This window comes from Chrysemys picta, chromosome 17, assembly GCF_011386835.1.
Source record: "Chrysemys picta bellii isolate R12L10 chromosome 17, ASM1138683v2, whole genome shotgun sequence".
Taxonomy (NCBI): Eukaryota; Metazoa; Chordata; order Testudines; family Emydidae; genus Chrysemys; species Chrysemys picta.
The window spans coordinates 25,999,446-26,026,697 of NC_088807.1; the positions used below are offsets into that span (position 1 = coordinate 25,999,446).

Consider the following 27,252-nt stretch of genomic DNA (forward strand, 5'->3'; position numbering starts at 1 on the left):
GGGGATTGTGAAGAGGGCGGGGCCTGCCATGGGGCAGGGCTGGGCATAGTCTGAGGGAAGTGGGGAGGGGAGGAGCCAGACATAAGGGGCGGGGCTAGCATCAGAGGCCACGCCCCTGGGCAGGGAGGGAGTAGGAAGGGGCAGAGGGCAGCACAAGAGGTCCTGCCCTTTTAGGAGGGAGGGGGAAAGGAGCATGGGGGGGGCTTGGCACCCAAGAGCAGGAAGCCCCGCCCCTCACCTTGGTGCTGCCGGGCCCAGACCCCTCCTTCATGATCTCCCGGTAGCTGAAGGACGAGATGCTGCTGCTGTCGCCCGTCTGCGCCCGTCTGGGGGAGCTCATCTCGGCCAGAACCAGCTCCTCAATCCCTGCGGAGACAGGGCATGGAACCCAGGAGTCCGGGCCCCCACTCCCCTCCCAGAGCTGGGGAGAGAACCCAGGAGTCCTGGCTCCCAGCCCCCCCGCTCTAACCACTAGACCCCACTCCCTTCCCAGAGCTGGGGAGAGAACCCAGGAGTCCTGGCTCCCAGCCCCCCCGCTCTAACCACCAGCCCCCCTTCCCCCTCCCAGAGCTGGGGAGAGAACCCAGGAGTCCTGGCTCCCAGCCCCCCCGCTCTAACCACCAGCCCCCCTTCCCCTCCCAGAGCTGGGGAGAGAACCCAGGAGTCCGGGCCCCCACTCCCCTCCCAGAGCCGGGGAGAGAACCCAGGAGTCCTGGCTCCCAGCCCCCCCGCTCTAACCACCAGCCCCCCTTCCCCTCCCAGAGCTGGGGAGAGAACCCAGGAGTCCAGGCCCCCACTCCCCTCCAGAGCCAGGGAGAGAACCCAGGAGTCCGGGCTCCCCCCACCCCCACTCCCCTCCCAGAGTCCGGGCTCCCAGCCCCCCAAACCGTCCTGCTGGGCCGTTCCAAACAGAGGGGTCCCCCATCAAACAAATACCAGCTGACACCCCCCCCCATTCCCTACCAGCGAGGGAATAATTCACAGCCTGAGCAGGGATGAACCAGGCCGAATGGGGTGGGGGCTGCGATGCTGCATGGGGCCCGCGAGCCCGGTGCGGAGATGCAGCCAGCTCTGGGGTGGGGCAGCTGGGGAACAGCCACATATAACGGCTTCCCGGAGCTGGGGGGAGAACCCAGGTGTCCTGGCTCCCAGCCCCCCCGCAGCGGGGGACAGAAATTGAGGGGCTCGTTAAGCCAGGCGACGGTTATTCCGAGGGAGATGAAGGCTCGGCGCTCCAGATAAATACGTTTCATTTCAACGTGTTTCTTTGCCATGGGAATTAATATTTCATGCCCAGAAGCGTATTTAACGCTCCAGCTCCCCGCGGCAGCGAGGCCGGCTCGGAAACGACGCACGCGTTTAATATTTGATCTCCCCTTCTCCTGCCACGTTCCAGTGAAAAGCAGAACGCTTTTGCCTCTTGGCACCTGGCCCCGGAGACGCCGCCCTCGATGGCGTCTTGCCGTGGAGGGGAAACTCTGCAGATTCAAGGAACGGCCCAGCCCCAAAAGCCACCGAGTCAAACACACGCTCCTCTGGGGCGCTCCCCACGTCTGTACATGCCTCCATCCCCGCTCTAAAGCTTGCTGAGTTCTTGGCCTTCTGGGCCATCCTGTGGCGAGGAGTTCCACAGGCTCCTCCTTTGAAACGGCCCCCTCCCCCTTCTGGGAAGCCTTGGCCAACTGGAGAATGTTGGGACTGTCCCCTAATGGTGGGGGAGGGAACAGCTCACAGGCCGCACTCCCATCATCCCCTACAGGCCACAGCCTAAGATCACTGCAGATTCACTGTGTGGCTGCACCCCCCCCCCCCCCCCCCAGCTGCCTCGCCCCAGAGGTGGCTAAATCTCAAGACTGGGCGAGCCATCCCCGTGTGGCGTTATGTGCGGCTGTTCCCCAGCTGCCCTGCCCCAGAGGTGGCTGCATCTCAGCGCCAGATGAGCCATACTTGTGCAAAGGAGCTTGGGAAGGGACTTGGAGGTTGAGGGGAAGGTCCCGGATCCCGTTCCCTGTCCCCCCCCCCCGGGCCAGCCAGTCCCCGGCCCTGGTGCCAGACGGGGTGGGGGGCCCGGTATCCCATCCCCGCTCACCCGTCCTGGTCTTGCTGTTGGTCAGGATTTCCTGCAGTCGCTCCTGCAGCTTATCCGCCCGCTTCCGCTCCAGCTGCAGCTGCCGCTTCAAGTCTTTGAGCTACGGAGAAGGGGGGGCCAAGAATTGAAAGGGCCCAGGGGCCCCGAGCGCAGCCCTGTGCCGGCCAGGGGGTGCTGGGGGGGGAGCAGGGAGCGCGCTGCTGTTTAACCCCGTCTCCCCGGGGGGACTCCACGACCTGCCAGCCCCTCCCACACACACTGCAGTGCACGGAGCAGCGTCACAGCAAGGAGAGTGCCCGGGGTCTGTCCCGGCTCGGGGGGCAGCGGGGGATCAGGACTCCTGGGTTCCAGCGGCGGGGCCGGAGGGGATCGGGACTCGGGGATCACTCACAGCGGCGCTGCCTTTCTTCTCCAGGATGCGCTGGCCGTCCACCGTGTCCTTCACCTCCTGTCAGAGACGAGGTGGCGTCAGTTTCACCCCCAGCCCCGCCCCGCCCCACCCCGCGCCGGGGGGCTCTGGGGCCGGAGGGAACCCGGGCCGCCCCTCACCTGTCTGAGGCGCTGATCGTGCCCACGTGCTCGTCCCGGGAGCGCTCGGCCGCCCGCAGCTGCTCCCTGGTAGCTTCCACCTCCTGGTCCTTCAGCTGAGGGGAGGGACAAGCAGCCAGGGGTCAAAGGGCTGTCCGTCCCACAGAACATGCAGCCACCTCTGGGGAACAGCTGTGTATAACACCACACCGGGAGTCTCCCTGGCTCGAAGCTGCAGCCACCTCTGGGGTGGGGCGGCTTGGAACAGCTGTGTATAACACCACACCGGGAGTCTCCCTGGCTTGAGCTGCAACCACCTCTGGGGCAAGGCAGCAGCCAGTCGTACCTTCAGCTCGGCCGCGTGCTGCTCCTTGCACACTCGAAGCGCCTCTTCGTGGTTCTGTTGGTGCTTTTCAATCAGCTCCTGCAACACGAGAGACGCCCGGAGTGAGACCGGCCGGGGACGGGGGTGGGACCGGCCGGGGACAGGGGGGTGGGACCTGGGGTCGGATCCCTCCAGGGGGCGCCGGCTCCCACCCGGCCCAGGGCAGGGACAGGAATGGGACCTGGGGCCTCTCCCACCTCCGCTTCCTTGAGCCGCCGCTCGAACCAGCCTTTGGCCCCATCCATGGACTGGATTTGCAGGCGCAGCTCCTCCACCGTCTGCTGCGAACTCTCCAGCTCCCGGCTCCGGGGCCTGGGCGTGGGGAGAGAGGCACCATCACCGCCCGCCCCCCCAGACAGGCGCGACCCCACCCAGCTGGGGCAGAGCCCACGGGGCTGAAATGCAGCCAGCTCTGGGGTGGGGCAGCTGGGGAACAGCCACACATAACGCCGCATGGGAATGACTCACCCGGCGTGGAGATGCAGCCACCTCTGGGGCAGAGCAGTTGTGTGTAAAAACTCTGGCCCCCAGAGGTCCCCCGCCCCGGCTCCCTACCCCCCCACGCCCAAGCACCTTCTCCTCCTTGAGCTGCCCCCGCAGTTCCTCCTCGTGGCGTTTCTTCTCCTCGTGCAGCTGGCGCAGCTCCCGCTCGTAGTGCGCCCGGACGCCCAGCACCTCCTTGTCCTGCTGCACCCGCAGCGCCGCCAGGGCCTCCTGGTGCCGCCCCTTCTCCTGCTGCGTCTCTACCGCCATGGCGTCCAGCAGGGACTTCCGCTTGTCTGCGCTCTGCGGGGAGAGCCCGCTGAGCCCCCGGCCAGTGCCCCCCCCCCGGAGACTGGCCCCCCGGCCAGTGCCCCCCCCCGCCGAGCCCCCCCCCGGAGACTGGCCCCCCAGTGCCTCCGCTGAGCTCCCTGGCCAATGGCCCCCCCTGGGGCTAGCCCCCCAGTGCCCCCGCAGAGCCCCCCGGCCACTGCCCCCCCGCTGAGCCCCCGGCCAGTGCCCCCCCCCCGGAGACTGGCCCCCCAGTGCCCCCGCTGAGCCCCTGGCCAGTGCCCCCGCCGGGCGAGCCCCCGGCCAGTGCCCCCCCCGGGGCGAGCCCCCCAGTGCCTCCGCTGAGCCCCCGGCCAGTGCCCCCGCTGAGCCCCCAGCCAGTGCCCCCCCCCGGAGACCTGGCCCCCCCAGTGCCCCCGCTGAGCCCCCGGCCAGTGCCCCCGCCGGGCGAGCCCCCCGGCCAGTGCCCCCCCCGGGGCGAGCCCCCCAGTGCCCCCCCCGGGGCGAGCCCCCCAGTGCCTCCGCCGAGCCCCCCGGCCAGTGCCTCCCCCCCCGGAGGACTGGCCCCCCAGTGCCTCCGCTGAGCTCCCTGGCCAATGGCCCCCCCTGGGGCTAGCCCCCCAGTGCCCCTGCTGAGCCCACGGCCAGTGCCCCAGAGACTGGACCCCCGGTGCCCCCGCCGAGCCCCACGGGCAGAGTGTCCCCCCCAAGATTGGCCCCCCCAGCTGAGCCCCGTGGCCAGAGCCCTCCCCCGAGACTGGCCCCCACAGGGCCTGACCCTGCCAAGCCCCCCACTCCATTCCCACAGCCAGAGCCCCCGCCCCGCCCCTCACCTTCCTGGCCTCTTCCAGCTCCACAACCAGCTTCTCCTTCTCCTGGCCCAGCTCCTGCAGTTGCTCCAGGAGGCGGCTGTTGGCTCGGATGGATTCCTGGGGGGACGGGACAGACCAGGCCCCGATAAATCCACTGCCCCACAGCTCAGCCGGGGGGCCAGCGACCAAAGCCGGCGATTCTGGGAAGACCCCGGCTGACAGAGGTGCCAGGCTAACCGCCGGGCCTGGCCTCCAGCTGCTGCTCTGGGCAGCCGGCCGCCCCGAGGCGAGGAGTTCCACAGGTGAACGCAGAGCGCAGCCTCCCGTGGGCATTAAACCAGCGGCCCGGCCCTTCCACATGGCCCCATTAATAACCCAAGCCAGCGCCCGCCGGGGGCAGCCCAGGACCCTGCAGGCCCCACGGGCGTCGCGTCCCGTCCTGTCCCCCGCACCTGGAGCTGGGTGCTGAGGTCGTCCCGCTGCCCGGCCAGCGCCTCCTTCTCGCTCTGCTTCTGCTGCAGCTCCAGGCCGAGCGCCGCGCTCTGCTCCCGCAGCAAGTTCAGCTCCTGGGTCTTCGACGTCTGGATCTGAACAGCGGAGAGACGCTCGGCCTGGGGAACTCCCCGCCACCAGACCCCCTCCCCGCGGCGCTTTCCGGTATCTCCCAGGACAGGGCCGGGACCCGGCCCTCAGGGACGCCCAGACCCCAAGCGAGGGGTCCCCAATAGCTGGGATCAGGGGAGGGCGGAGCACGGGGGAGGGGGGGGGGGCAGGACTGCCCCCCTCCACCCAGGGGATCAGGGCAGAGAAGAGCCCAGAGGGGACACGGATTCCAGACGCAAGGAGCAAAGCGGATTTCCCGGGCCAGGCGCCGACAGAGGAAGGAATCCAGCAAGCAGGAGAACCCGGGAGGTGACTCGCAATGGGCGGGGGGCTGCCCAGTGTGGAGCTGCAGCTGCCTCTGGGGTGGGGAACAGCTGCCTAGAACGCTGCCCGGGGACGACTCCCTGGCGCCGAGACGCAGCCGCTTCTGGGGGGTGGGGGAGGCAGAGTTTGAGACTCCCGCCGAGCCCCCCACCCTGCCCCCCAACGCCCAGCCCTGACTGCCGGGGGAGAGCGCCTCCTGCCGAGCCCCCCACCCCTGCCCCCTAACGCCCAGCCCGGACTGCCGGGGGAGAGCGCCTCCTGCCCAAGCGTGTCCCAGCGGGTACCTGCTCGAGCGCCGCTAGATTGGTTCTCAGGGCATCGTTCTCAGAGAGAATCGTCTCTACTTGCTCCTGGCTCTCTGCGCTCTGGCAGGCCACCTGCCCCGGGGGGCACGGAGCGGGGAGGGGGAGACGCCCCAGAGACAGGCAGAAAGAGAAGAGACGCAGGTTAACACAGAGAACAGCCGAGGAGGAGGAGATGAACGACGGCAACGCGTCCCTGCCAATGCCCCATCAGTGCCTCAGTTTCCCCAGCTGTACCTCACGTGTAACGCCACTGCTCTCCCACGGCTGGGGCAGGCGGGGCCCCCATGGCAAGGGGCTATTCGTAGGGTCACGTGAGGACGCAGCAATCAGGGGGGGAAAAAAATCACTACCAAAATATCCGTGATTTTGACCTTCAAAATTCAAAGCGGGACCCGGGTCGGCGTGAAGCGCAGAACGGGCCCCGGGCCCCAGGCCCCGAAGGGTCCCGGTCTCTGCAAAACGCAGCTGAGCAGCGAGGGAACATCGAGCCGAGCCAAACAGGACACGAAACGCAAAGCGCCAAGTGGCAGGAACTCAGCAAGACGCAGCCAGGTTAGAAACCCCCCTGGGGAGGCCGGAATGTGCGGACCCCCCCCGGGGGAAAGGAAGGGCCGAGGCCGGCGGACGAGAAAAGGGGGTTCATGAAATGCAGACGCGGGCGCCGGCGGGGCCCACGGGAAGGGGCTGGAGCTTGCGGGGTGAACCAGGGGGGCGAAGCCCAGAGACCAGAGCTGGACTGGGCCCCGCGCCCACCCCGGGGGTTAGAGAAATGGGGGGCAGGGGAGAAAGGCTGCTATCCTCCACACGGCCCTGGGGGACCGGATCCCGGCCCCCACCCAGAGAACCCAGGAGTCCGGGCTCCACTGCCTCCACCCCGGGGGTCAGCTGGGGCCTCACTGGTCCTGGAGAGCGTGAAGGGCGTCCGCGTGCTCCCTCTGGTGGCTCTGCAGCTGGTCCCGCGCCTCAGAGGCGCCCTGCGGGGGAGAGGGGGAGGGACTGGGAGAGCGCCCCCCATGATCCCCCCAAACCATCCCCACCCCCTGAACCCCACAGAGATCTCAGAACCCCCCCAACACCGCGCCAGCCAGCCCCTGCCCCGGGGACGTGAGGGGGGGCAGGCCCCACCCCCTGAACCCCACAGAGATCTCAGAACCCCCCCCAACACTGCGCCAGCCAGCCCCTGCCCCGGGGACGTGAGGGGGGGCAGGCCCCAGCCCCTGAACCCCACAGAGATCTCAGAACCCCCCCCAACACCGCGCCAGCCAGCCCCTGCCCCGGGGACGTGAGGGGGGGCAGGCCCAGCCCCTGAACCCCACAGAGATCTCAGAACCCCCCCAACACCGCGCCAGCCAGCCCCTGCCCCGGGGACGTGAGGGGGGGCAGGCCCCACCCCCTGAACCCCACAGAGATCTCAGAACCCCCCCCAACACCGCGCCAGCCAGCCCCTGCCCCGGGGACGTGAGGGGGGGCAGGCCCCGGCCCCCACCCCCCTCAGCTCTCACCTGCGCGGCTGCCTGCAGCTCCTGGTGCAGTTTCTGGTTGCGAAGCTGCAGCGATTTCAGCTCCTCGTCTTTCCGCTGCTGGATCTCGGCCAGCTTGGTCCTGGGGGAGGAATAGCAGAGACGGGCCCCCCTACTCAGGGGAGAGAACCCAGGCGTCCTGGCTCCCAGCCCCCCCAGCTGATCCCATGGCAAGTCAGGACAGGGCACCTGGACACAACCTGCCCCCCAGCCACAGGCCCCGAAGGGAGGGGACATTCCCAGGTGCCCGGTGGGTGCTTCCGACGCAGCCCCCGCGGACACCAACTGCGGCTTATACCACCCCATTGACCGTCCTCCCCCCGGCTGGGATCTCGGCCATTACCCAGCCAGGACGCACCAGAACCCAGGAGTCCGGGCCCCGGCGCCCCCCAACCACTAGTCCCCACTCCCCTCCCAGAGCCAGGGAAGGAGACAAAACTATTCACCGGCTACTGCACACCCCGCGGGGTCATAGAAAATTCAGAGCAGAGAGAGAATAAGAAAAGTGTGTGTGTGTGTGTGTGTCCCTGCGCCCCCTGCTGGAGGGGCTGAGCCGTGTGTGTGTGTGTGTGTGTGTGTCCCTGCGCCCCCTGCTGGAGGGGCTGAGCCGTGTGTGTGTGTGTGTGTGTGTCCCTGCGCCCCCTGCTGGAGGGGCTGAGCCGTGTGTGTGTGTGTGTGTGTGTCCCTGCGCCCCCTGCTGGAGGGGCTGAGCCGTGTGTGTGTGTGTGTGTGTGTCCCTGCGCCCCCTGCTGGAGGGGCTGAGCCGTGTGTGTGTGTGTGTGTGTGTGTGTGTGTGTCCCTGCGCCCCCTGCTGGAGGGGCTGAGCCGTGTGTGTGTGTGTGTGTGTGTGTGTGTGTGTGTGTGTGTCCCTGCGCCCCCTGCTGGAGGGGCTGAGCCGTGTGTGTGTGTGTGTGTGTGTGTGTGTGTGTGTCCCTGCGCCCCCTGCTGGAGGGGCTGAGCCGTGTGTGTGTGTGTCCCTGCGCCCCCTGCTGGAGGGGCTGAGCCGTGTGTGTGTGTGTGTGTGTGTCCCTGCGCCCCCTGCTGGAGGGGCTGAGCCGTGTGTGTGTGTGTGTGTGTGTGTGTCCCTGCGCCCCCTGCTGGAGGGGCTGAGCCGTGTGTGTGTGTGTGTTGTGTGTGTGTGTGTGTCTGTCCCTGCGCCCCCTGCTGGAGGGGCTGAGCCGTGTGTGTGTCTGTCCCTGCGCCCCCTGCTGGAGGGGCTGAGCCGTGTGTGTGTGTGTCCCTGCGCCCCCTGCTCGAGGGGCTGAGCCGTGTGTGTGTGTGTCCCTGCGCCCCCTGCTCGAGGGGCTGAGCCGTGTGTGTGTGTGTCCCTGCGCCCCCTGCTGGAGGGGCTGAGCCGTGTGTGTGTGTGTCCCTGCGCCCCCTGCTGGAGGGGCTGAGCCGTGTGTGTGTGTGTCCCTGCGCCCCCTGCTGGAGGGGCTGAGCCGTGTGTGTGTGTGTCCCTGCGCCCCCTGCTGGAGGGGCTGAGCCGTGTGTGTGTGTGTCCCTGCGCCCCCTGCTGGAGGGGCTGAGCCGTGTGTGTGTGTGTCCCTGCGCCCCCTGCTGGAGGGGCTGAGCCGTGTGTGTGTGTGTCCCTGCGCCCCCTGCTGGAGGGGCTGAGCCGTGTGTGTGTGTGTGTGTGTGTGTGTTCCCTGCGCCCCCTGCTGGAGGGGCTGAGCTGTGTGTGTGTGTGTGTGTGTGTGTGTGTGTGTGTGTGTGTGTGTGTGCGCGCGCACTCGCAATGCGCCCGGCCCCGCCCAGGGAGCCGGATGGATGCAGCGGGCGCGTCTCACCTGCTGTCGTTGTACAGAGCTTCCTTCTCCGTCTGCAGCCGCAGGAAACTGGGAGACAAAAGCCCACGGTCACCTCCGACCCCAACGGCCTGGTTGTGGGGTGTGGGGCCCGGCCCTCTAGGGGGCACCAGCTCCCCCCGCTTAACCACCCAAGCCGGGAGAGAACCCAGGCGTCCCGCTCCCCCCGCCAGAGCCGGGAGAGAACCCAGGCGTCCCGCTCCCCCCGCCAGAGCCGGGAGAGAACCCAGGCATCCTGCTCCCCCCGCCAGAGAACCCAGGCGTCCTGGCCCCTACCTCTCTTGCTTTTTCTTCAGTTTCTCAGCGAGCTGCAGAGAGAGGAGGGAGACGCCGTCAGGAAGGGGTCACCGCAGGCCCCCCACACACACACCGGGTCAGGGATCCGGGGTCCCACTCACCTTATTCAGCTCGTCCTGAAGCCGGGAGATCTCTGCCTGCTTGGCCGCCTGGGGGGAGAGCAGAGGGGGGGGGTCAGACCCAGGGGAGCCCCCAGCCCAGGACCCCCCCTCCCCCCCTGGGGCCGTGCCCCCCACTGACCTCCAGGCCTTGCAGCTGCTCCGTCAGCAGCCTCTTCTCCTCCCGCTCCGTCTCCCACTTCAGCTCCAGCGCCGAGGGCAGCGTCGGCCCGGCCACGGCCTCCCCGGCGGGGCCCGGAGCTTGGGGGGCGCCCCCCTGCCCCTCGGCCTGCCGGGCCACCTCCTTCTCCAAGCGCTCCTGCAGGGCTGCGGGATCTGGTTACTGCCTCGCTCCCGCCCCATGGCGCCCGCCGGCCCAGCCCCCCCCAGCCCCCCAGCCCTGCCCCCCACAGCACCCAGCCCTGCCCCTCGGCCTGCCGGGCCACCTCCTGCTCCAAGCCTCCTGCAGGGCTGCGGGACCCGGTTACTGCCTCGCTCCTGCCCAACGGCGCCCGCCAGCCCAGCCCCCCACAGCCCCACAGCCCCCAGCCCTGCCCCCCACAGCACCCAGCCCTGCCCCTCGGCCTGCCGGGCCACCTCCTTCTCCAAGCGCTCCTGCAGGGCTGCGGGACCCGGTTACTGCCTCGCTCCCGCCCCACGGCGCCCGCCGGCCCAGCCCCCCCCAACCCCCCAGCCCCCAGCCCTGCCCCCCACAGCACCCAGCCCTGCCGGGCCACCTCCTTCTCCAAGCCTCCTGCAGGGCTGCGGGACCCGGTTACTGCCTCGCTCCCGCCCCACGGCGCCCGCCGGCCCAGCCCCCCTCTCCCCACTCACGGCACCCCGCCCTGCCTGCCAGGGGAGAGCGCCAGGTTACCTGCCACGTTCTTTTGCAGCGCCGCGTTCTCGGCCTGCAGCCTCAGGAACTCGCCGGGCGGGGGTCCGGGGGGCGGGGGCCCGTCTGCCACGGGGGCCCCCCCTTGCATCTGCTTATTGTCCATCTCCAGCTGCTCGATCTGGGAGCAGAGCTGGAGCGAGGGACCCAGAGGAAGGGGTCAAAGGTTAACCAACGTCACAGATCTGAGAGCCCAGCCCCCATTCCCCCAACCCCCGCCCGGGCCCCCCAGCCCCGACCGCCCAGGCGAGCCCCCCCCGCGGGTACCTTGGACAGCTCCTGCAGCAGGGTGCTGTTCTGGAGCCGGAAATCCTCTTCCTGGCTGTGCAGTTTGCCCTGCAGCATCTCGTTCTCGCTGAGCAGGGCCTCCACCTCCTGGGGGGGCCAGAGGCCAGCTGTGACCCCCCCGGCCACAGAGCCGCCCCCCCCCAGAGACTGCCCCCGCCTTCCAGAGCACAGAGCCCCCACTCCCCCAGCCCAGACACCGGCTGTGACCCCCCCCGGCCACAGAGCCGCCCCCCCCAGAGACTGCCCCCCCTTCCAGGGCACAGAGCCCCCACTCCCCCAGCCCAGACACCGGCTGTGACCCCCCCGGCCACAGAGCCGCCCCCCCCCAGAGACTGCCCCCCTTCCAGAGCACAGAGCCCCCACTCCCCCAGCCCAGACACCGGCTGTGACCCCCCCGGCCACAGAGCCGCCCCCCCCAGAGACTGCCCCCCCTTCCAGGGCACAGAGCCCCCACTCCCCCAGCCCAGACACCGGCTGTGACCCCCCCGGCCACAGAGCCGCCCCCCCCCAGAGACTGCCCCCCTTCCAGAACACAGAGCCCCCACTCCTCCAGCCCAGACACTGGCTGTGACCCCCCCGGCCACAGAGCCGCCCCCCCCCAGAGACTGCCCCCCCTTCCAGGGCACAGAGCCCCCCTCCCCTCAGCCCAGACACCAGCTCTGCCCCTCGCCAAGATCCATCCCCTCCCGCCACCTTCACCCAACACGCCCCAGCCTGACCCCAACTCTGCCCCCCATTTCCCCCCGCCACTCATTCCATCCCCTCCTCCCACACAGTCCCAGAGCCGGGCACCCCAGGGGCAGGAGGGCTGAGTGGGCAGGGTGCCAGCCTGGGGCACAGGACTCCTGGGTTCTCTCACCAGCACGGGGAGGGGGATCTGGTGGTTAGAGTGGGGGGAGGGGGGACGGGCGCCAGGACTCCTGGTGCTCTGCTGTTGCCTCAATGTGGTCACTTAGCCGTGCCTCAGTTTCCCTGTCTGGCACACAGTGACAATAGCACCGGCTTACAAGCCCAGATCAATGCGTTTAACCGCGAAGCGCCCAGGCGCCCCGGTGACGGGCCTCCCGCTGGTCCCGGTGACAGAGAACAGCCCTACCCGCCCGAGGCTTTCCCGCTCCCGACGGGACGGCCTCACCTGAGCCTTCTTGCTTTTCCCCAGAGCCTGGAGAGAGAGAGAGAGAAGGGAAGAGTGAGTAACTAACAACACCGCAGACTCTCAGCTTCCCTCCCACCCACCCCAGAGGCGGCTGCATCTCAGCGCCAGGCAAGCCATCTCCATGGGGGGGTTACGCTCGGCTGTCCCCCCCGGCCCTGCATCCTGGAGCAGGTGAGGCGAGCAGGGCCCCGTGGATCGGGGCCACGCCGTCGCACACCCCAATGCTCCCCCCGGTCGGGGAAGGCAGGTACCTTCTGAGCCTTGGCGAGCTCCTTATCCAGAAAGGCCACTCGGTGCCGGAGCCCGGTCAGTTCTGTGGGGGGAGAGACCAGGTCAAACACCACAGCAAGGGGGTGGGCCCCCCGGGGGTGTCAGCTCCCACCCGGCCCCAGGGCAGGGACTGGCTGGCTAGGGGGGTGGGGGGGGGAAAACAGGGTCTGGGGCCTGTCCCCTCTGGGGGGCACTGGCTCGGGGGGGGGCAAGGACTGGACAGCTCGGGGGGGGGGGGGGGGAGTCTGGGAACGGGGTCTAGGGCCTGTCCCCTCGGGGGGGGCGCCGGCTCCCACCCGGCCCCAGGGCAGGGACTGGCTGGCTCGGGGGGGGGTCTGGGGCCTGTCCCCTCTGGGGGGCGCTGGCTCGGGGGAGGCAGGGACGGGCCGGCTCGGGGGGGGGTCTGGGGCCTGTCCCCTCTGGGGGGCGCTGGCTCGGGGGGGCAGGGACGGGAGATGCCAGGGCAGAGGCTCAGGGCCCCCCAAGGTGAGTCAGTCACAGCGTCGCCCCCCCCGTTACCGGCGCCGGTTTTCCGCAGCTCGTCCGACAGCTGGTAGTTGTGGGTGCGAAGCTCCAGCAGCTGCGCCTGGGAACAAACACACACAGTACAGGGGGGTCAGAGCGGGGGGGGGGGAGGGGGGCCGGACGCCTGGGTCCCCCCCCAGCTCGAGGAGGGGGGGGGTCAGAGCGCAGGGGGCCCGGACGCCTGGGTCCCCCCCCAGCTCGGGGAGGGGGGGGGGTCAGAGCGCAGGGGGCCCGGACGCCTGGGTCCCCCCCCAGCTCGGGGAGGGGGGTCAGAGCGGGGGGGGGCCGGACACCTGGGTCCCCCCCCAGCTCGAGGAGGGGGGGTCAGAGCGGGGGGGGCCGGACGCCTGGGTCCCCCCCCAGCTCGGGGAGGGGGGTCAGAGCGCAGGGGGCCCGGACGCCTGGGTCCCCCCCCAGCTCGGGGAGGGGGGGTCGGAGCGGGGGGGGGCTGGACGCCTGGGTCCCCCCCAGCTCGGGGAGGGGGGTCAGAGCGGGGGGGGGGCCGGACGCCTGGGTCCCCCCCCAGCTCGGGGAGGGGGGTCAGAGCGGGGGGGGGCCCGGACACCTGGGTCCCCCCCGCACCTGCAGCCGCTGGAACTCCTCCGCCGACAGAGCCTGCGCCATCTTCCGGCCCCCGCCCGTCGGAGGACAAAAACCCGCCCCCGGCCCGGCGGTGCCGAGAACGGTGCGGGTGACTTTAAGGGCGGAGCATAGAGTTGCCGGGGGAGGCCGGCGGGAACGTCACCCGGAAGCAGGAAGTGGAGCCGGGCGCCGTAGTCGCGCTCAGGGGCCGCAGGATCATAGAGTCGCGCCCTTCGCCCCCTACAAACCGGAAGTGAGAACCATAGAGACGCAGGGGCTCAAGCCGGAAGTAGCGACCATAGAGCCGCGAGGGACAGAGCGTCGCTCGCTGAAAAACCGGAAGTAACCACGATAGAGATTAAGGCGCCACCCGTGGGCAGAGCGTCCCCTTATGAGCCCGGAACCGCAGTGACCATAGAGATGCAGGCAGGGAACGTTACCCTCTTTGGTCCTCCAGCTCCCCCACCCCCACCCCAATTCGTGCCAACCATTAATTAGGATTAATTAAGTAATAATTAGTGACTTGGGCTGCCCCTTGAAACCCACCCAATTACTAGGTCCCTTCGTTAGCGCTGATTAGCCAGCCCCAATTAGCTAATTACCCTGATTAACAAGATCCCCGGGGTCATTAACGAAGGGGCCCTGGGGGGAGCCGGGGCCAGGCTCCCAATTAACCCCAGGCTAATTAGTGAGGCTGCGGCACTAATGAGCAGCCAGGCCCAGGGGCTGCCCAATTAACCCTGGCGCTAACGAACGAGGCTGCAGCGCTAACGAGCCCGCCACCAATGCCGGGGGGAGGGGGGGTGACGACGTGCGGATTTGGGGGAGTGTGTGCCTCAGTTTCCCCTCTGCACTGTGCCTGGGGCCCGCAGGAAAAGCGGGACCCCTGGGGGGGGGCTGCCCCACTGACGGGGACCGCGTTGAAAGCCGGGGGGCTCGGGCCCGTCCGCGTCCGCAAAGGCCTTGGAGGGGAGGAGTTAGGCACCAGGCTGCCCGGCCAAGGGGCTTCGGGCACAGCCCCGCCCGAGCCAGCGGGCGCAACCCTCGCCACGTCCCCGGGAACCACCCGCCCGTCTCCTGCCTCCCCGTGCCTCCCCCCGGGCGGCGGGCGCCGCGACCCGCCGACTTCCATGCCAAGTAAACCCGGCGGCGTTATACACGGCTGTTCCCCGGTTGCTCTGCCCCAGAGGCGGCTGCATCTCAGTGCCAGGCGAGCCAGTCTCACGCAGTGTTATACACGGCTGTTCCCCGGTTGCTCTGCCCCAGAAGCAGTTGCATCTCAGTGCCAGGCGAGCCAGTCTCACGCAGTGTTATACACGGCCGTTCCCCAGCCACCCAACCCGAGAGGCAGCTGCATCTCAGTGCCAGGCGAGCCAGTCTCATGCAGCGTTATACACGGCCGTTCCCGGGCTACCCCACCCCACAGCTGGCTGCATCTCAGTGCCAGGCGAGCCGTTCTGATGCAGTGTTATACACGGCTGTTCCCCAGTTGCTCTGCCCCAGAGGCGGCTGCATCTCAGTGCCAGGCGAGCCATTCTCGCGCAGCGTTATCCCCAGCCACCCAGGCCCGGAGCTGGCTGCATCTCAGCACTGGGCAAACCATCCCTGTGTGAGCCCTGCAGGGCGGGTGCGTTTGGATGGACTCCTGGCCCCAGGGGTCACCCCCAGATGTGCCCCCTCCATTCCTGGCCTGATGTGGGGTGGGGGCTGGATCAGGGAGGAATTGTGGGTATTTATAGAGGGTTAACTGGGGCCAGGGAGAGCCCCCCTCTAATCCCCCCCGCCAGCGCTGGGCCGAGATAAGAACCCGTCTGACCCAACTGTCCATCAGTCCGCGAGGGCAGCCCCCCCCCCCCCCCCCGACACTGGCTAGGCCCAGGGGTCTGTTCTGGGGGCGGCTACTGGGCTGGTGGCATCCATGGGCTCTAGATCCCCCCTCCCCAGTCTCTCCCCGTCTCGGGGTGGGGGCTGGTGGGTTAGAGCAGGGGCGGGCTGGGAGCCAGGACTCCTGGGTTCTCTCCCCGGCTCTGGGAGGGGAGTGGGGGCTGGTGGTTAGAGCAGGGGGGGCTGGGAGCCAGGACTCCTGGGTTCTCTCCCCGGCTCTGGGAGGGGAGCGGGGGCTAGTGGTTAGAGCGGGGGGGGGGCTGAGAGCCAGGACTCCTGGGTTCTCTCCCCGGCTCTGGGAGGGGAGTGGGGGCTGGTGGGTCAGAGCAGTGGGGCTGGGAGCCGGACTCCTGGGTTCTCTCCGTAGGAGCGGGGGCTCCCATTGGGGTAGATGCAGCCACACTCCTGTTCCTCTAGGCGATTTCCCCACCCAAATATCCTGTGCTGGGGGGTCCATGCGACGCCCCCCCCCCCACCAGGAGACCCCAGACCTCACTTCTTCCAAAGAGACTTTATTGGAGTGTCCTAGCTCCGCCCCCCTGACCCAGGGGCGGCTCCCCATTGGGTGGGGGCGTGGATTCAGCAAAGTGGGGGGGCTGCTGGTACAGCCACCCCTAGGGCAGGAGCCCGCCTCGGCAATGGGGGGGCTGCGTTCGGGGGGAAGCCCCCCCTCTGCTGTGTCTTCTCCTGCCCCCCATTCCCCTTGGCTGCAGCCCCCGGGGGGGGGGTGTCCCACGGCTCCCTGCTCTGAGTCCTGGGGGGGCTGGGGGTCTCCTCGGGGGGGTCCTCGCGCCCCCGCCCCGGTCAATACGAGGCCACACAGACCATCTCGTCAGCCAGCTCGTCCTCAGCCCGTGAGCGGAAGGGCTCCTCGTCGCTGCCCAGGGGGCCCCCCTCGCCGTCGCTGCCCAGGGGGCCCCCGCGCCCCCCGGCTCCCCGCCCGCGGCTCAGCAGGTCGGAGGCGGCGCTGTCCATCTCGGCGATGGTCATGTGACAGGCGTCGGCGATCTCCCGCTTGGCGAAGGCCACGAACTTGGGGTCCCGGGCGTAGAGCCCCAGGCCCTCGGAGATCAGCACCTGGGGGGACGGGGAGTCAGAGAGACGAGGCGCCCGCCCGGCCCCCAGCCAGCCCCCGGTCCCTGCCCCCCAGAGCCCCATTTCCCGCCCCCCCACAGCCAGCCGGCGCCCCCCAGCGGGGACGGGCCCCTGTCCCATTCCCCGCCCTCCACAGCCAGCCGGCGCCCCCCAGAGCCCCATTCCCCGCCCCCCACAGGCAGCCGGCGCCCCCCGGAGGGGACGGGCCCCTGCCCCATTCCCCGCCCTCCACAGCCAGCCGGCGCCCCCCGGAGGGGACGGGCCCCTGCCCCATTCCCCGCCCCCCCCACCAGCCGGCGCTCCCCGGAGGGGACGGGCCTCTACCCCATTCCCCGCCAGCCGGCGCCCCCTGACTCACGGCTTCCACCAGGCTGTCAGCGCTGCCCCGCTGGTCGTGGTAGCCGGGGCTGGGCACGTGGAGATGGGCGTAGGGGGGCCAGGGCAGGTCCGGCTCGGGGGCCCCCCAGCGGGCGCGGGAGGGGGGCGGGAGGCTGCGGCTGCTGCTCTTCTCCCCCCAGCCCCTGACCGTCAGCCCCCCCTCCTCCACCAGCAGCAGTGGGGCGTAGAGCAGCCGGCCCCGCCTGGGGGGCGCCGCCCACGCCTGCGAGGAGTCCCCCGGGGGGGTGGTGCTGTGCCACGAGGCGGCGCTGCCGTAGCCCTGGGGGGGGAGAACGGGGTGAGGGGGGATGTGGGGGGAGCAGATATGCACACGCCCCCCCCATCGCACGCACACGCCTCTCGTCGCACCATCGCGAACACACAGCCCCCCATCGCACGCACACGCCCCCTGTCGCACCATCGCACACGCATGCCCCCCGTCGCACCATCATGGTCACTCAGCCCCACGTTGCACCATCGGACACACATGCCCCCCCCATCGCCCGCACACGCCCCCCGTCACACCATCGCATGCACACAGCCCCCATTGCACGCACACGTCCCCTGTTGCACCATCACATGCACACGCCCCCATTGCACCATCATGGGCACTCAGCCCCCCATCGCACCATCAAATGTCCCGTCGCACCATCGCATGCACACGCCCGGCAGCTCAGCCCCACGTGCAGAGCTGGCTGTTATGGACACAGGCTGGGAGACGACCCGTGGCACCAAAGGGGGCACCCACCCCCCAGTGGGCGCTAGGTGCCCGTCCCCAGCAGGGCCGGCTCTAGGTTTTTTGCCCCACCCTCAAGCGCCGAGAGCACAACTGCCCGGAGTGCCGCCCCCTGGAATTGTGCCGCCCCGAGCACGGGCTCGCTGTGCTGGTGCCTAGAGCCGGGCCTGGCCCGAGCACTGACCAGTCGGGACACCGCGACCGAGAGCGAGAGAGCTCTGCACCGGCTCTGCCACCTCGCACGCCTGCCGGCCACAGATCGTCCCTTCCGAGACCCCGGGCAGGCCGCCTCGTGCGAATGGCCGTGCGAGAGGCGGCCCCAGGTGCAGGTCGTGCACAGCCCCGCCCCCCCGGTACCTGGGGGGGGGGGCGCCGGGCCGGGGCGTTCTGGTGGTAGGTGCCCGGGATGGGCATGTCCTCACAGCTGCCCTGCCGCTGCAAACACTGCATGAGGAAGGGCGGCTTCCGGCCTGGGGGGGCAACGGGGTGGGGGAGGCATTACTCCCCAGCGCTCACATGCCCCCAGCCCAGGCCCCGCCCCTTCCCCATCAAGCCCCACCCCCTGCCCCTCCCACCTTGCCCCAGCCCCAAATCTCCCCTCCCCTGCCCACTTTAACTCCGCCCCTTGCCCCGCATCAATGTTCCTTCCAGCCCCTCCCCTAGCCCCGCCCACAACCATAGCCCCGCCCCTTATCCTGCCTCAATGTTCCTTCCAGCCCCTCCCCTAGCCCCGCCCCTTACAATCCGCCACATGCACCTTCCAGCCCCTCCACAAGCTCCACCCACCACCCTATCTTTATCTCTTGCCCCGCCCCCAGCACCACTTCCAGCTGTTTGCCCCACCCCCCTAGCCCCATCCCTGTGGCCCCTCACCCTCCTCTTTGCTAGCCCTGGCCCCCCCAGTCCTCTACCTGCGGGCGTGGGGGGCAGGAGGCGTCGGCGCTTGGCCAGGCGGCCCCCAGGCCCCCCATCCGGGTGGGCGTTGGAGAGGCGGCGGTGGGGCAGCGGCAGGGACCCCCCATAGCCATTGTTCCAGCGGTGCCGGTAGAGGCGGGCGTCCCCCAGACACGGCTGCCTGAGCCGGAGAAGGAATGAAAGAAATAAAGGAAGGAAGGGGGCAGAGGAAGAGAGGAAGGGGGAACCCCGGCATCTGGGGCCGAACCCCAGGGGGTCAAAAATGAAGGAAGGGAAGACAAAGGACGCAGCAGGAGAGAGAGGGACAGAAAACACCTCAGTGAGCCCCGCCCCCCGTCCAGCTGCCCCGTGGGGCAATGTGGGGGGTGCTCCCTAATCACTAGGAGGTGGGCTAAACCCAAGTCCCACTCCAGCTCCAACCCACAAGAGTCAGGGCGGGAACCCAGGCGTCCGAGCTCAATCCCAATGTGGGAGAGTCCTCCCCATGAGGCGTTATGTGCGGCTGTTCCCCAGCTGCCCCGCCCCAGAGATGGCTGCATCTCAGCGCCCCACCTGTCCCGAGAAGCCAGGCTCTCTGAGTCCTCCTCCCGGCTATTGTAGCCTTGCTGCCCCGCAGTCCCCTCGCTGTCCTCCTCGGCTGGGGTGGGCTCTTCATGCACCGTCGGGGGGATACAGCTCCCGTCGGAGCTCCGCCTGGACAGACACACGGACATCGGGAACCCAGGAGTCCTGGCTCCCAGCCTCCCCTGATCCAACCCACCAGCCCCACTCCCCTCCCAGAGCCGGGGAGAGAACCCAGGAGTCCTGGCTCCCAGCCCCTCCTGCTCTAACCACTAGCCCCCACTCCCCTCCCAGAGCCAGGGAGAGAACCCAGGAGTCCTGGCTCCCAGCCCCCCCTGATCCAACCCACCAGCCCCCACTCCCCTCCCAGAGCCGGGGAGAGAACCCAGGAGTCCTGGCTCCCAGCCCCCCCTGATCCAACCCACCAGCCCCCACTCCCCTCCCAGAGCCGGGGAGAGAACCCAGGAGTCCTGGCTCCCAGCCCCCCCGATCCAACCTACCAGCCCCCACTCCCCTCCCAGAGCCGGGGAGAGAACCCCGGTATCCGGTACCTGCTCATGCGGCGCCTGCTGGGGATGTGGGGTAGCTCTGGCAGCTCCTCCTGCCCCCCCTCGTTCTCCTCGTAGCTGGGGGGGCCGTTGGGGGTCCTGGCCAGACTGGCGGAAGAGGGGCACCGGGGGTCCAGCAGCCTGTTGGCCAGGGGCTCCCCACCCCCCTCGGACGGGGCGGAGATGGGCGCCGTGGGGTGGTGGTCGGGGGCGCTGCCGAGCAGTCCCTCTGGGGTCTGTGGGAACACGGGGGGAGGGGTTAATTGGGGGTGGGGGCTTTGCTGCAGGAAAGGGGGGCTTGGGGGACACCCAGGGGGGCTAGGCAGACGGGGGTGGTACCGGGAGCCGTGGCGGGAGGGGAAAGCGGGTGCTGGGGGGGGACGGGGTGCTGGGGAGGGGGGCAGACGGGGGTGGTACCGGGAGCCGTGGCGGGAGGGGAAAGCGGGTGCTGGGGGGGGAACGGGGGGGTCTCACCTGGCACGTCAGCTGCTCCTCCTCACACAGGGTCTCCCCGGCCGCCTCCTCCCCCTCCTCCAGGTCGCAGGACAGCGCCCGGCGCATCTCGGGGCCCAGGTCCTGCAGGGTCTGCAGCCCGGCCTGGGGGAAGACCTGAACTGTGGGGCGGCTGCCGGTGTGCCCCCCCAGCGAGCCCAGTGTCCTCCCCCCTCCGCCTCCAGCCAGCCCCGTGTCCCCCCCGCCCCCACCGCCAGCCAGCCCCGTATCCTCCCCCCCGCCCCCATGTCCCCTCCACCCCGGCGCCCCCATCCGGCCCCTGTCCCCCCCCGGTGCTCCTCCTGCCACCCCCATGTCCCCACCCGCCACCCCCAGCTGGCCCCGTGTCCCGCCCCAGCCAGCTCCGTGTGTCGCCCCCCGCCGCCCCCAGGTCCCGCCCCCCGCCGCCCCCAGCCGGCCCTTTGTCCCACTCACCCGGCGCCACCCCCAGCCGGCCCCGTGTCACCCCACCACCCCCCCCAGCCAGCCCCATGTCCCCCCTGTCACCCCCAGCTGGCCCTGTGTCCCCAGGACGGGGGTCTCACCTGCAGGGCAGTGGAGTTGCTGGGGGAGGCGTCCGGCCCCAGAAGCCCCTTTTCCTTCCGCTTCCGGAACTTCCGGAAATAATCCTGGATCAGGAACGTGGCGTAAAACTTCCCCACCGTGACCTCCTCCTCTGCAGGGCGAGAGAGGGGGCTCAGGACGCCTGGGCTCTCTCCCCGGCTCTGGGAGGGGGAGTGGGGGCTGGTGGGGTACAGCCGGGGGGGGGGGGGGCTGGGAGCCTGGACTCCTGGGTTCTCTCCAACTCTGGGAGGGGAGTGGGGGCGGGTGGTTAGAGCAGGGGGGGCTGGGAGCCAGGACTCCTGGGTTCGCTCCCCGGCTCTGGGACGGGAGTGGGGGCGGGTGGTTAGAGCAGGGGGGTGGGAGCCAGGACTCCTGGGTTCTCTCTCCGGCTCTGGGAGGGGAGTGGGGGCGGGTGGTTAGAGCAGGGGGGCTGGGAGCCAGACTCCTGGGTTCTCTCCCCGGCTGTATGTGGTGGTGGTCGTGGTGGGTGTTTCTCACCTTCTGGTGGAGGTATCACCTCGTCCAGGAGTTTGGGTTTCGTTCTCTTCCAGATCTTCTTGATGACGGCCCGGAGCTCTTTGTTGGCTTGGTCAAGTTCCCTGGGGGGTGACATGGAGGCCGGCACCGTGAGCTACAGGTCAGAGGCCCCATGGCCTCCTGTGGGGCTGGTTTCCTGGGTGGGACTCCCATGATGCACTTTGGTCGGTGGCAGGAACGGTCTCCCTTAGCTAAGAGGGGAGAGCGTGAGGCATCATGGGAGTTGTAGCTGGGTCAGGAGAATGGGGGTGGAGGGGTTGGAATGAGGCAAAAAAGAACTACAATTCCCACAATGGCCCTGGACTACCACTCCCATGATGCCTTGCAGTGACTCTCCTAGAGGCTACACCATGGTGCCTCCTGGGAGATGAAGTCCAGCTGGGAGCCCAACTCATAGATAACAGAGACTGAGAGGCACCAAACTACCACTCCCATCATGCCTTGCAGTGACTCTCCACTAGGAGTTCTCAGGTCACATTTTTTGGTGGCCGACTCTTGCCGGTGGCTGCCCTGACATACTAACACGTCCACCGCACCGCACGTTCTTTGTGTAGGGTTCAATGATAACAATAACGTCCCGTTGTCTCTGTCCGTTACTGGCCCCACACGCGATAGAAACCCAAATAAGGCGCTTAAGACTTGCTGGCTAGTAAATCAGTCTGTTTGTTACGATCACTTTTCCCAGCAGACAAGCTGGGGGACAAATGATGCCCGAGGTGGGGAGGGCGCGGGGCGATGGGGGGCTGGCGGAAGCAGGGGGGGTTAGGGCAATGGGGGGACTGAGCCTGGGCTGGAGCCGAAGCCTGCCCCCGGAAGGTGGGGAACCAATGGGAGGAGCCGCTGCTTTGCCCCCGCATCACCACCCAGGAGGCTGTGGCCGCAAGAAAAGCCCCTGGTGGCTGCATGGGGCCACAGTGGCTGCATTTGAGAAAGTGGTGCATCATAGGAAATGTAGTCCATCGGGAACCCTGACTCAGAGAGACCCTGCAATGTGAGGCACCAGAACGACGCCCGTGAAGCCCCTGAACTACAACTCCCATGATGCCCTGCAGGAACTCACAAGAAAGGCGGCTGTGGTGCATCATGGGAGATGTAGTCCATCCACCCCCTCCCAGCCCATGGAGGAGAATGCGAGAAGGTAGGCAGCTGAACTACAACTCCCATGATGCTCCCCTGCAGCATTTCGTAGCTCAACGGTTCTCCAAAAAAATTATTTTTCCCAGGGGGCTGGGGGGGGGGGAATCCCAGTCCCCCCCCATCTCCAGTTAACTCTTTGCCCCCCAGCATGTCCAGCCCCATCGACTCCGGTTGTGTACAGACCCAGAGGTCTATGGATCACGCCACAGCGCTCGCTCGAGCCCTCCCTCCCCGAGCCAGGCCGGCCCAGAGACACCAGACCCCCACAGTACCCCTGCCCCACACCCCTGGGGTTCACCTTCGGTCTTGATCTTTAGCGAGGTGCGGACCAGGGCAAAGAGGGTGGCGTTAAAGGTGACGGTGCCATCTGCGTTGAGGGGCATGTTCATGGCCACCAGCCTCTGCGGAGAGAGGAAGGATAGAACCCAGGTGTCCGAGCTCCCAGCCAGCCCCCACCACTCTAACCACTAGCCCCCACTCCCCTCCCAGAGCCGAGAGAGAACCCAGGCCGTCCTGACCTTACAGGCCACGCGGTGGGGGCAGAGCTTCCCGAAGCCGAGGGGCGGCTGGATCCGGCGTAGCAGAGTCACCACGTCCAAGTGTTTAATGCGGCCCCTGGGGAGAGAAATGGGGTGGGGGGAAGGTGTGCCAGGTGGGGGGCCTGCTGCCCCTGGTGGTGGATGGGGGAGTGGAAAGGGGGGGGATAGAGCTGGGGCTGTGAGTAGGGAGGGGAGCTGTGGGGGGCCTGGGGGAATTGGGGGGGTCCATGGGGAGTTGGGGATGTGGGGGAAACTGGGGGTTGTGGGGGTCCCAGGGGAATTGGGGGGCCTGGAGGAATTGGGGGGTCCCAGGGGAATTGGGGGTGTGGGGAGCCTGGGGGGAATGGTCCCAGGGGAATTGAGGGTGTGGGAGGCCAGGGGGAATTGGAGGGTCGAGGGGAATTGGGGGTGTGGGGGAACTGGGGGTTGTGGGGGTCTCGGAATTGGGGGTTGGGGGCAGGGCCGGGTCTAACTTTTTTGCGGCCCCAGTCAAAAAAGAAGAGCGCCGCTCTGCCGTAACACCCTCCACCCCCCCAGCGCCGCGCCGCCGACCCCCTCCCCTGAGCGCCGGGCCGCCCAAACCCCCGCCCGCCCCCCCAGCGCCTTGCCGCGCCGGGCTGCCCAAACCCCTGCCCCCCCCGAGCACCACCGAAGCCCCCGCCCCCCCCCCAGTGCCGCGCTACGTCAGGCCGCCCAAACCCCCAAGCGCCATGCCGGCCGGGCTGCCCAAACCCCCGCCCTCCCGAGCGCCGCCGAAGCCCCCCCCCCCAGTGCCGCGCCGCCGAAACACCCCCACGCTGCCCGGCCAAAACAAACAAAAACAAAAAACCCCTCGAGCGCCCCCCGCCACCCCAACCTCGGCCGCCCCTTCTGAGGTGCCGCCCCAAGCACGTGCTTGGTCGGCTGGTGCCTAGAGCCGGCCCTGGTTGGGGGGTTCACGGGGTCCCCGGGCGATGCTCCGGAGCTGCTCCCTACGAACCCAGGCAGGACTCTGGTGAAATCTCTCGGAGCAGACTGTGTCCAGGGCCAGCAGCTCCCACGGCTTCACCTTCCTGGGTCTGACCCCGGAGCCTTTGGCCTCCCTGTCCCCCGTGCACTTCCCCCGGGTGGGGTCCTGGGGGGGCCCTGCCCCCCAACTCCGCAGCCAGACGCGACTGTCCGCCCAACGGGAACACAGAAGGTTTATTCGCCGACAGGAACACGGCGTAGGGCAGAGCTCGTTAGCGCAGAAATCAGGGACTTTCAGCCAAGCCCATCTTGGGAATCCTGCACCAGACGCCCTGGACTCCCCCGTCCAGCCCCCCACGCAGACGGCCAGCCTCCGACACCCCCCCCCGACACCCCGCTTTGACCCTCCTCCCGGGCCAAAGGTGTCACCCTGGCCGCACCCCCCTCCTGGGTCTCAGGTTAACAGGTGCAGACACCTGGGCAACCTCACCTGCCCCAGGCCTCAGCAAAATCACCCCCCCAATTCCCACCCCCGAAGCACTGGGGCAGCACACAGGGAAACTGAGGCACACACAGTATTAGTATAGGACAGTAAGACTCACATGCAACATAACAAGATGAATAAAGGCCACTTCGTCACAGGGTGTCCCAGGGAAATTGGGGTGTCGGTGGAATTGGGAGTTTGGGGCCTGGGGTCATTAGGGGGTTGGGGGTCTGTCACTTTATTGATTTGAACTGGGACCGTATAGAACATGGTTGCAACCAAGGTCCTGTAGTGGGACCAAAACTTGTATAAAGGGGGTCAAATGGGGTGTCTAGGACAAGGTTATGGTTTACTGGTTATGATTATGCTGTCTACATGTGTGTATCACTTTTGTAGTTGAAGTTATGAATATTGGCTCTAGACTGTATTGCAAACATATGCTATGCTTCTGGGTGACATCCCAGACAAGCTGAGATTAGCTCTGCCTAGCCTGCTTGATGGCCCATTAAGGACCATCAGCTATACAATGGACCCATTGAGAGAAGGCAGATACACCTTGTACCTCAGCAAAGTTTGCAGGGACTGGCCCATGTGACTCCAGACTCCATGTTGCTGTAATTTTCCACAGTAAGAACAAAGAGGTGATCTTACACCTGGAAAAGACTATATAAGGCTGATGCCTCATCTCCATCTTGTCTTCAATCCTGCTTCTTACCTCTGGAGGAACTTTGCTACAAGCTGAAGCTTTGAACAAAGGACTGAGGACCCATCCCAGCGGGGGATGTATTCCAGAGACCTTGATCTGAACCTGCAGTTTATTCCATCGCAGCTGCAAGCCTGAACCAAGAACTTTGCCGTCACTGTGTGTCATTGATTCCATGTAACCAATTCTAACTCTCATCTCTATCTTTTTCCTTTTATGAATAAACCTTTAGATTTAGATTCTAAAGGATTGGCAACAGCGTGATTTGTGGGTAAGATCTGATTTGTATATTGACCTGGGACTGGGGCTTGGTCCTTTGGGATCAGGAGAACCTTTTTCTTTTACTGGGGTATTGGTTTTTGTGATGAAGTGGGGGGTGTTCTTGTTTTCTGTGGAGTTTCAATGGTTTGCATGCGGAGGGGGTGGGACTCAGTTTCCCTGGGTATTACTGGTTTAACGAGGGGAGGGGAGAGGGAGTGTGTTTTGCAGAGACCGGAGAGAGGACGTGGGGACCCAGCCGAGGGCCGGGAGGATGGATACCCCAGTGACCGGTGACCTGGCGACCCAGAGACCCAGCTGAGGAGATGCAGCCGGTTCTGGCCAGTGGGGGGACAATGGCTGCGGGGAGAGGACCCCGGTGACCGGACCAGCCGGTTCCAGCCGAGGGGCCAGAGGACAGAAGAGGGGAGAGGGGCCCAGGCGACCCTGTTTCCCTGGAGAGAAGACAATGGACAGAGGGGGGCTTGGGGCCGGAGGTATCAGATGCCCAGCTGGGGAGCAGGGGGGCTCGGGGCTGGAGAGGGGGAGCAGGCAGAGCCCCCCTGGATGCAGGGGAGACTGGGATGTGCTGGGCTGAGGGGGGCCAGGCCTGAGGCCGGAGAGTTTCCTGTGCTGGGGTCAGACGCTCGATAACCCTCCTGTGTTACACTGGCTGACAGTCGCTCCAGGCAAGAGAACGGGGGGGGGGGGCATCAACCCCTTCGGGGGGTGGAGGCCCTGGGGGTCCAGAGCGAGGGGACTCCCTGGGGGGCCCACGGCAGAGACAGACGTGCTAAGGCTCAGAGAGGTGCGGCTCCAGGAGGTGGAGGGGCCTGACCCCAGGAGAGAGTGGACCCCCGAGAAGGGCTGTCTCACTGAAAGGGGCACCCCCCACGGACCGCCCGGGGCCAAGAGTGGGCACGATCTGTGAGTCCGTGACAGTTTTCATAACCATTTGTCCCCATAACGAGTGCACTGGTGGTAATACTGGGAACCTGGAGTGTCTAAGGAGATTGCTTGTGAGACTTGCGGTTAGCCAGTGGGACGAGACCGAAGTCCTCCTAGTCTGGCTGGTTTGGTTTGCCTTAGAGGTGGAAAGACCCCAGCCTTGGGCTGTAACTGCCCTGTTTTAAGCAATTTGTCCTGAATTGGCACTCTCAGTTGGGTCCCACCAGAACCAGCATCGTTACGGGCCCAGGGGAATTGGGGGTTTGTGGGGCTCCTGGGGGCCCGAGGGGCTTGGGGTCCAGGGGAGTCAGGGGATTGGGGGGGTGTCGAAGCCGGGGATTTTTGTAGTGTTTTACATGACTAGCGTGTGCGCCTCAGTTTCCCTGTGTGCTGCGTGTGTAACAAGGTGGTGGGAGACGGTTTGTTGGTGCAGAGGACCAGGTGTGACCTCGCCTAGCAGCCGGGACCCCCGGACAACGGCCTGGAGATGGGGAACCCAACTACTCCTGGCCTGGAGACTAAGAGGCCACCCCAGCTCGGCCGTCAGCCGGTTCCAGCCAGAGGGAACAAAGGAGGGAGGAGAGAGGGGCCCGGCGAACTGTTTACCTGGGACAGAGGACAAAGGCCAGGAGAGGAGCTGCTGGGGCTGGGGGTGGGGGCCTCAGGACTGGGGGAAGGAGGCAGGCAGAGCCCCCCTGGATGCAGGGGAGACTGGGGTGTGCTAGGCTGAGGGGGGCCAGGCCTGAGGCCGGAGAGTTTCCTGACACTGGATAAACCCTGCTGTGTGACGCTGGCTCCGGTCTAGAGATCGGGGGCTCATTCCCCCTGGGAACGGGGAGACGGGGGGGGGCGTCACTCCCTCTGGGAGCGGGGGGGGACCAAGGGGGCGTTACCCCCTCTGGGAGTGGGGGGATGGGGAGGGAGGTGTTACTCCCTCTGGGGAGCGGGGGGACGGGGGGGTCCAGAGCAAGGGGACAGGGACATGTGGCTCCAGGAGGTGGAGGGGTTGGACCCCCGGGAGAGAGGGGACCCCTGAGAAGGGCTGTCACAGTGAAGGGGGCTCCATACGGGGCACGACCGGTGAGTCTGTGACAGGGGTCCCAGGGAACTTGGGGGTGTGGGGGACCTGGGGAATTGGAAGGTTGGGGGGGGGTCTGGAGATGTCATTGTGGGGTTGGGGTGTCCCAGGGGAATTTGGGGGGCTTGGGGAATCGGGGGGCTGAGGGAGGTTGGGGGCCCGGGGGAATTGGGGGGTTGGGGGTCTGGGGGAAC

The 27,252-nt window shown here is 67.7% G+C and overlaps 2 protein-coding genes and 1 pseudogene across 3 annotated transcripts in view; all 3 read right to left on the bottom strand.

Annotated features, from left to right (window-relative positions):
* Positions 1-6: 6 nt before the first annotated feature.
* Positions 7-2,543, bottom strand: LOC135976149 (GRIP1-associated protein 1-like; annotated as a pseudogene).
* Positions 2,544-2,598: 55 nt separating this feature from the next.
* LOC103306760 (GRIP1-associated protein 1) lies at positions 2,599-13,441 on the bottom strand. 2 transcript variants are annotated; one of them, XM_065570678.1, is made up of 19 exons: positions 13,254-13,439; positions 12,666-12,732; positions 12,128-12,189; positions 11,856-11,882; positions 10,700-10,807; positions 10,415-10,565; positions 9,683-9,867; positions 9,544-9,591; positions 9,422-9,453; positions 9,128-9,175; positions 7,320-7,419; positions 6,714-6,791; positions 5,797-5,889; positions 5,038-5,172; positions 4,607-4,702; positions 3,575-3,788; positions 3,200-3,312; positions 2,964-3,041; positions 2,599-2,733 (listed from the first exon to the last, which is right to left on the bottom strand). In XM_065570678.1, the coding sequence occupies exons 1-19, from the start codon at positions 13,293-13,295 to the stop codon at positions 2,635-2,637; spliced, it is 1,776 nt and encodes a 591-aa protein (XP_065426750.1). In that variant the 5' UTR covers positions 13,296-13,439; the 3' UTR covers positions 2,599-2,634. The 2 variants fall into 2 exon arrangements, with proteins under 2 accessions (XP_065426750.1, XP_065426751.1); XM_065570679.1 differs by lacking the exon at positions 5,797-5,889 and having other exon boundaries at positions 13,254-13,441.
* Positions 13,442-14,754: 1,313 nt separating this feature from the next.
* CACNA1F (calcium voltage-gated channel subunit alpha1 F) overlaps positions 14,755-27,252 on the bottom strand; it is a 72,322-nt gene continuing 59,824 nt past the window's right edge. Inside the window, exons 37-44 of the mRNA XM_065571244.1 lie at positions 20,408-20,538; positions 19,845-19,967; positions 19,374-19,606; positions 18,814-18,954; positions 18,258-18,421; positions 17,704-17,816; positions 16,591-16,890; positions 14,755-16,214 (exon numbers count right to left, since the gene is read on the bottom strand). Coding sequence (XP_065427316.1) covers positions 15,942-16,214; positions 16,591-16,890; positions 17,704-17,816; positions 18,258-18,421; positions 18,814-18,954; positions 19,374-19,606; positions 19,845-19,967; positions 20,408-20,538 — 1,478 coding nt within the window. The 3' untranslated portion in view covers positions 14,755-15,941. The remainder of the gene's footprint in view (positions 16,215-16,590; positions 16,891-17,703; positions 17,817-18,257; positions 18,422-18,813; positions 18,955-19,373; positions 19,607-19,844; positions 19,968-20,407; positions 20,539-27,252) is intronic.

Excerpts from the sequence above, each read along its gene's own strand:
- LOC103306760 (XM_065570678.1), bottom strand. The coding sequence starts at position 13,295 with ATGGCGCAGGCTCTGTCGGCGGAGGAGTTCCAGCGGCTGCAG. Across the intron at positions 7,420-9,127 it reads GCTCTGTACAACGACAGCAG|GACCAAGCTGGCCGAGATCC; the intron begins GTGAGACGCGCC and ends TTCCTCCCCCAG. Across the intron at positions 6,792-7,319 it reads AGCTGCAGGCAGCCGCGCAG|GGCGCCTCTGAGGCGCGGGA; the intron begins GTGAGAGCTGAG and ends TCTCCCCCGCAG.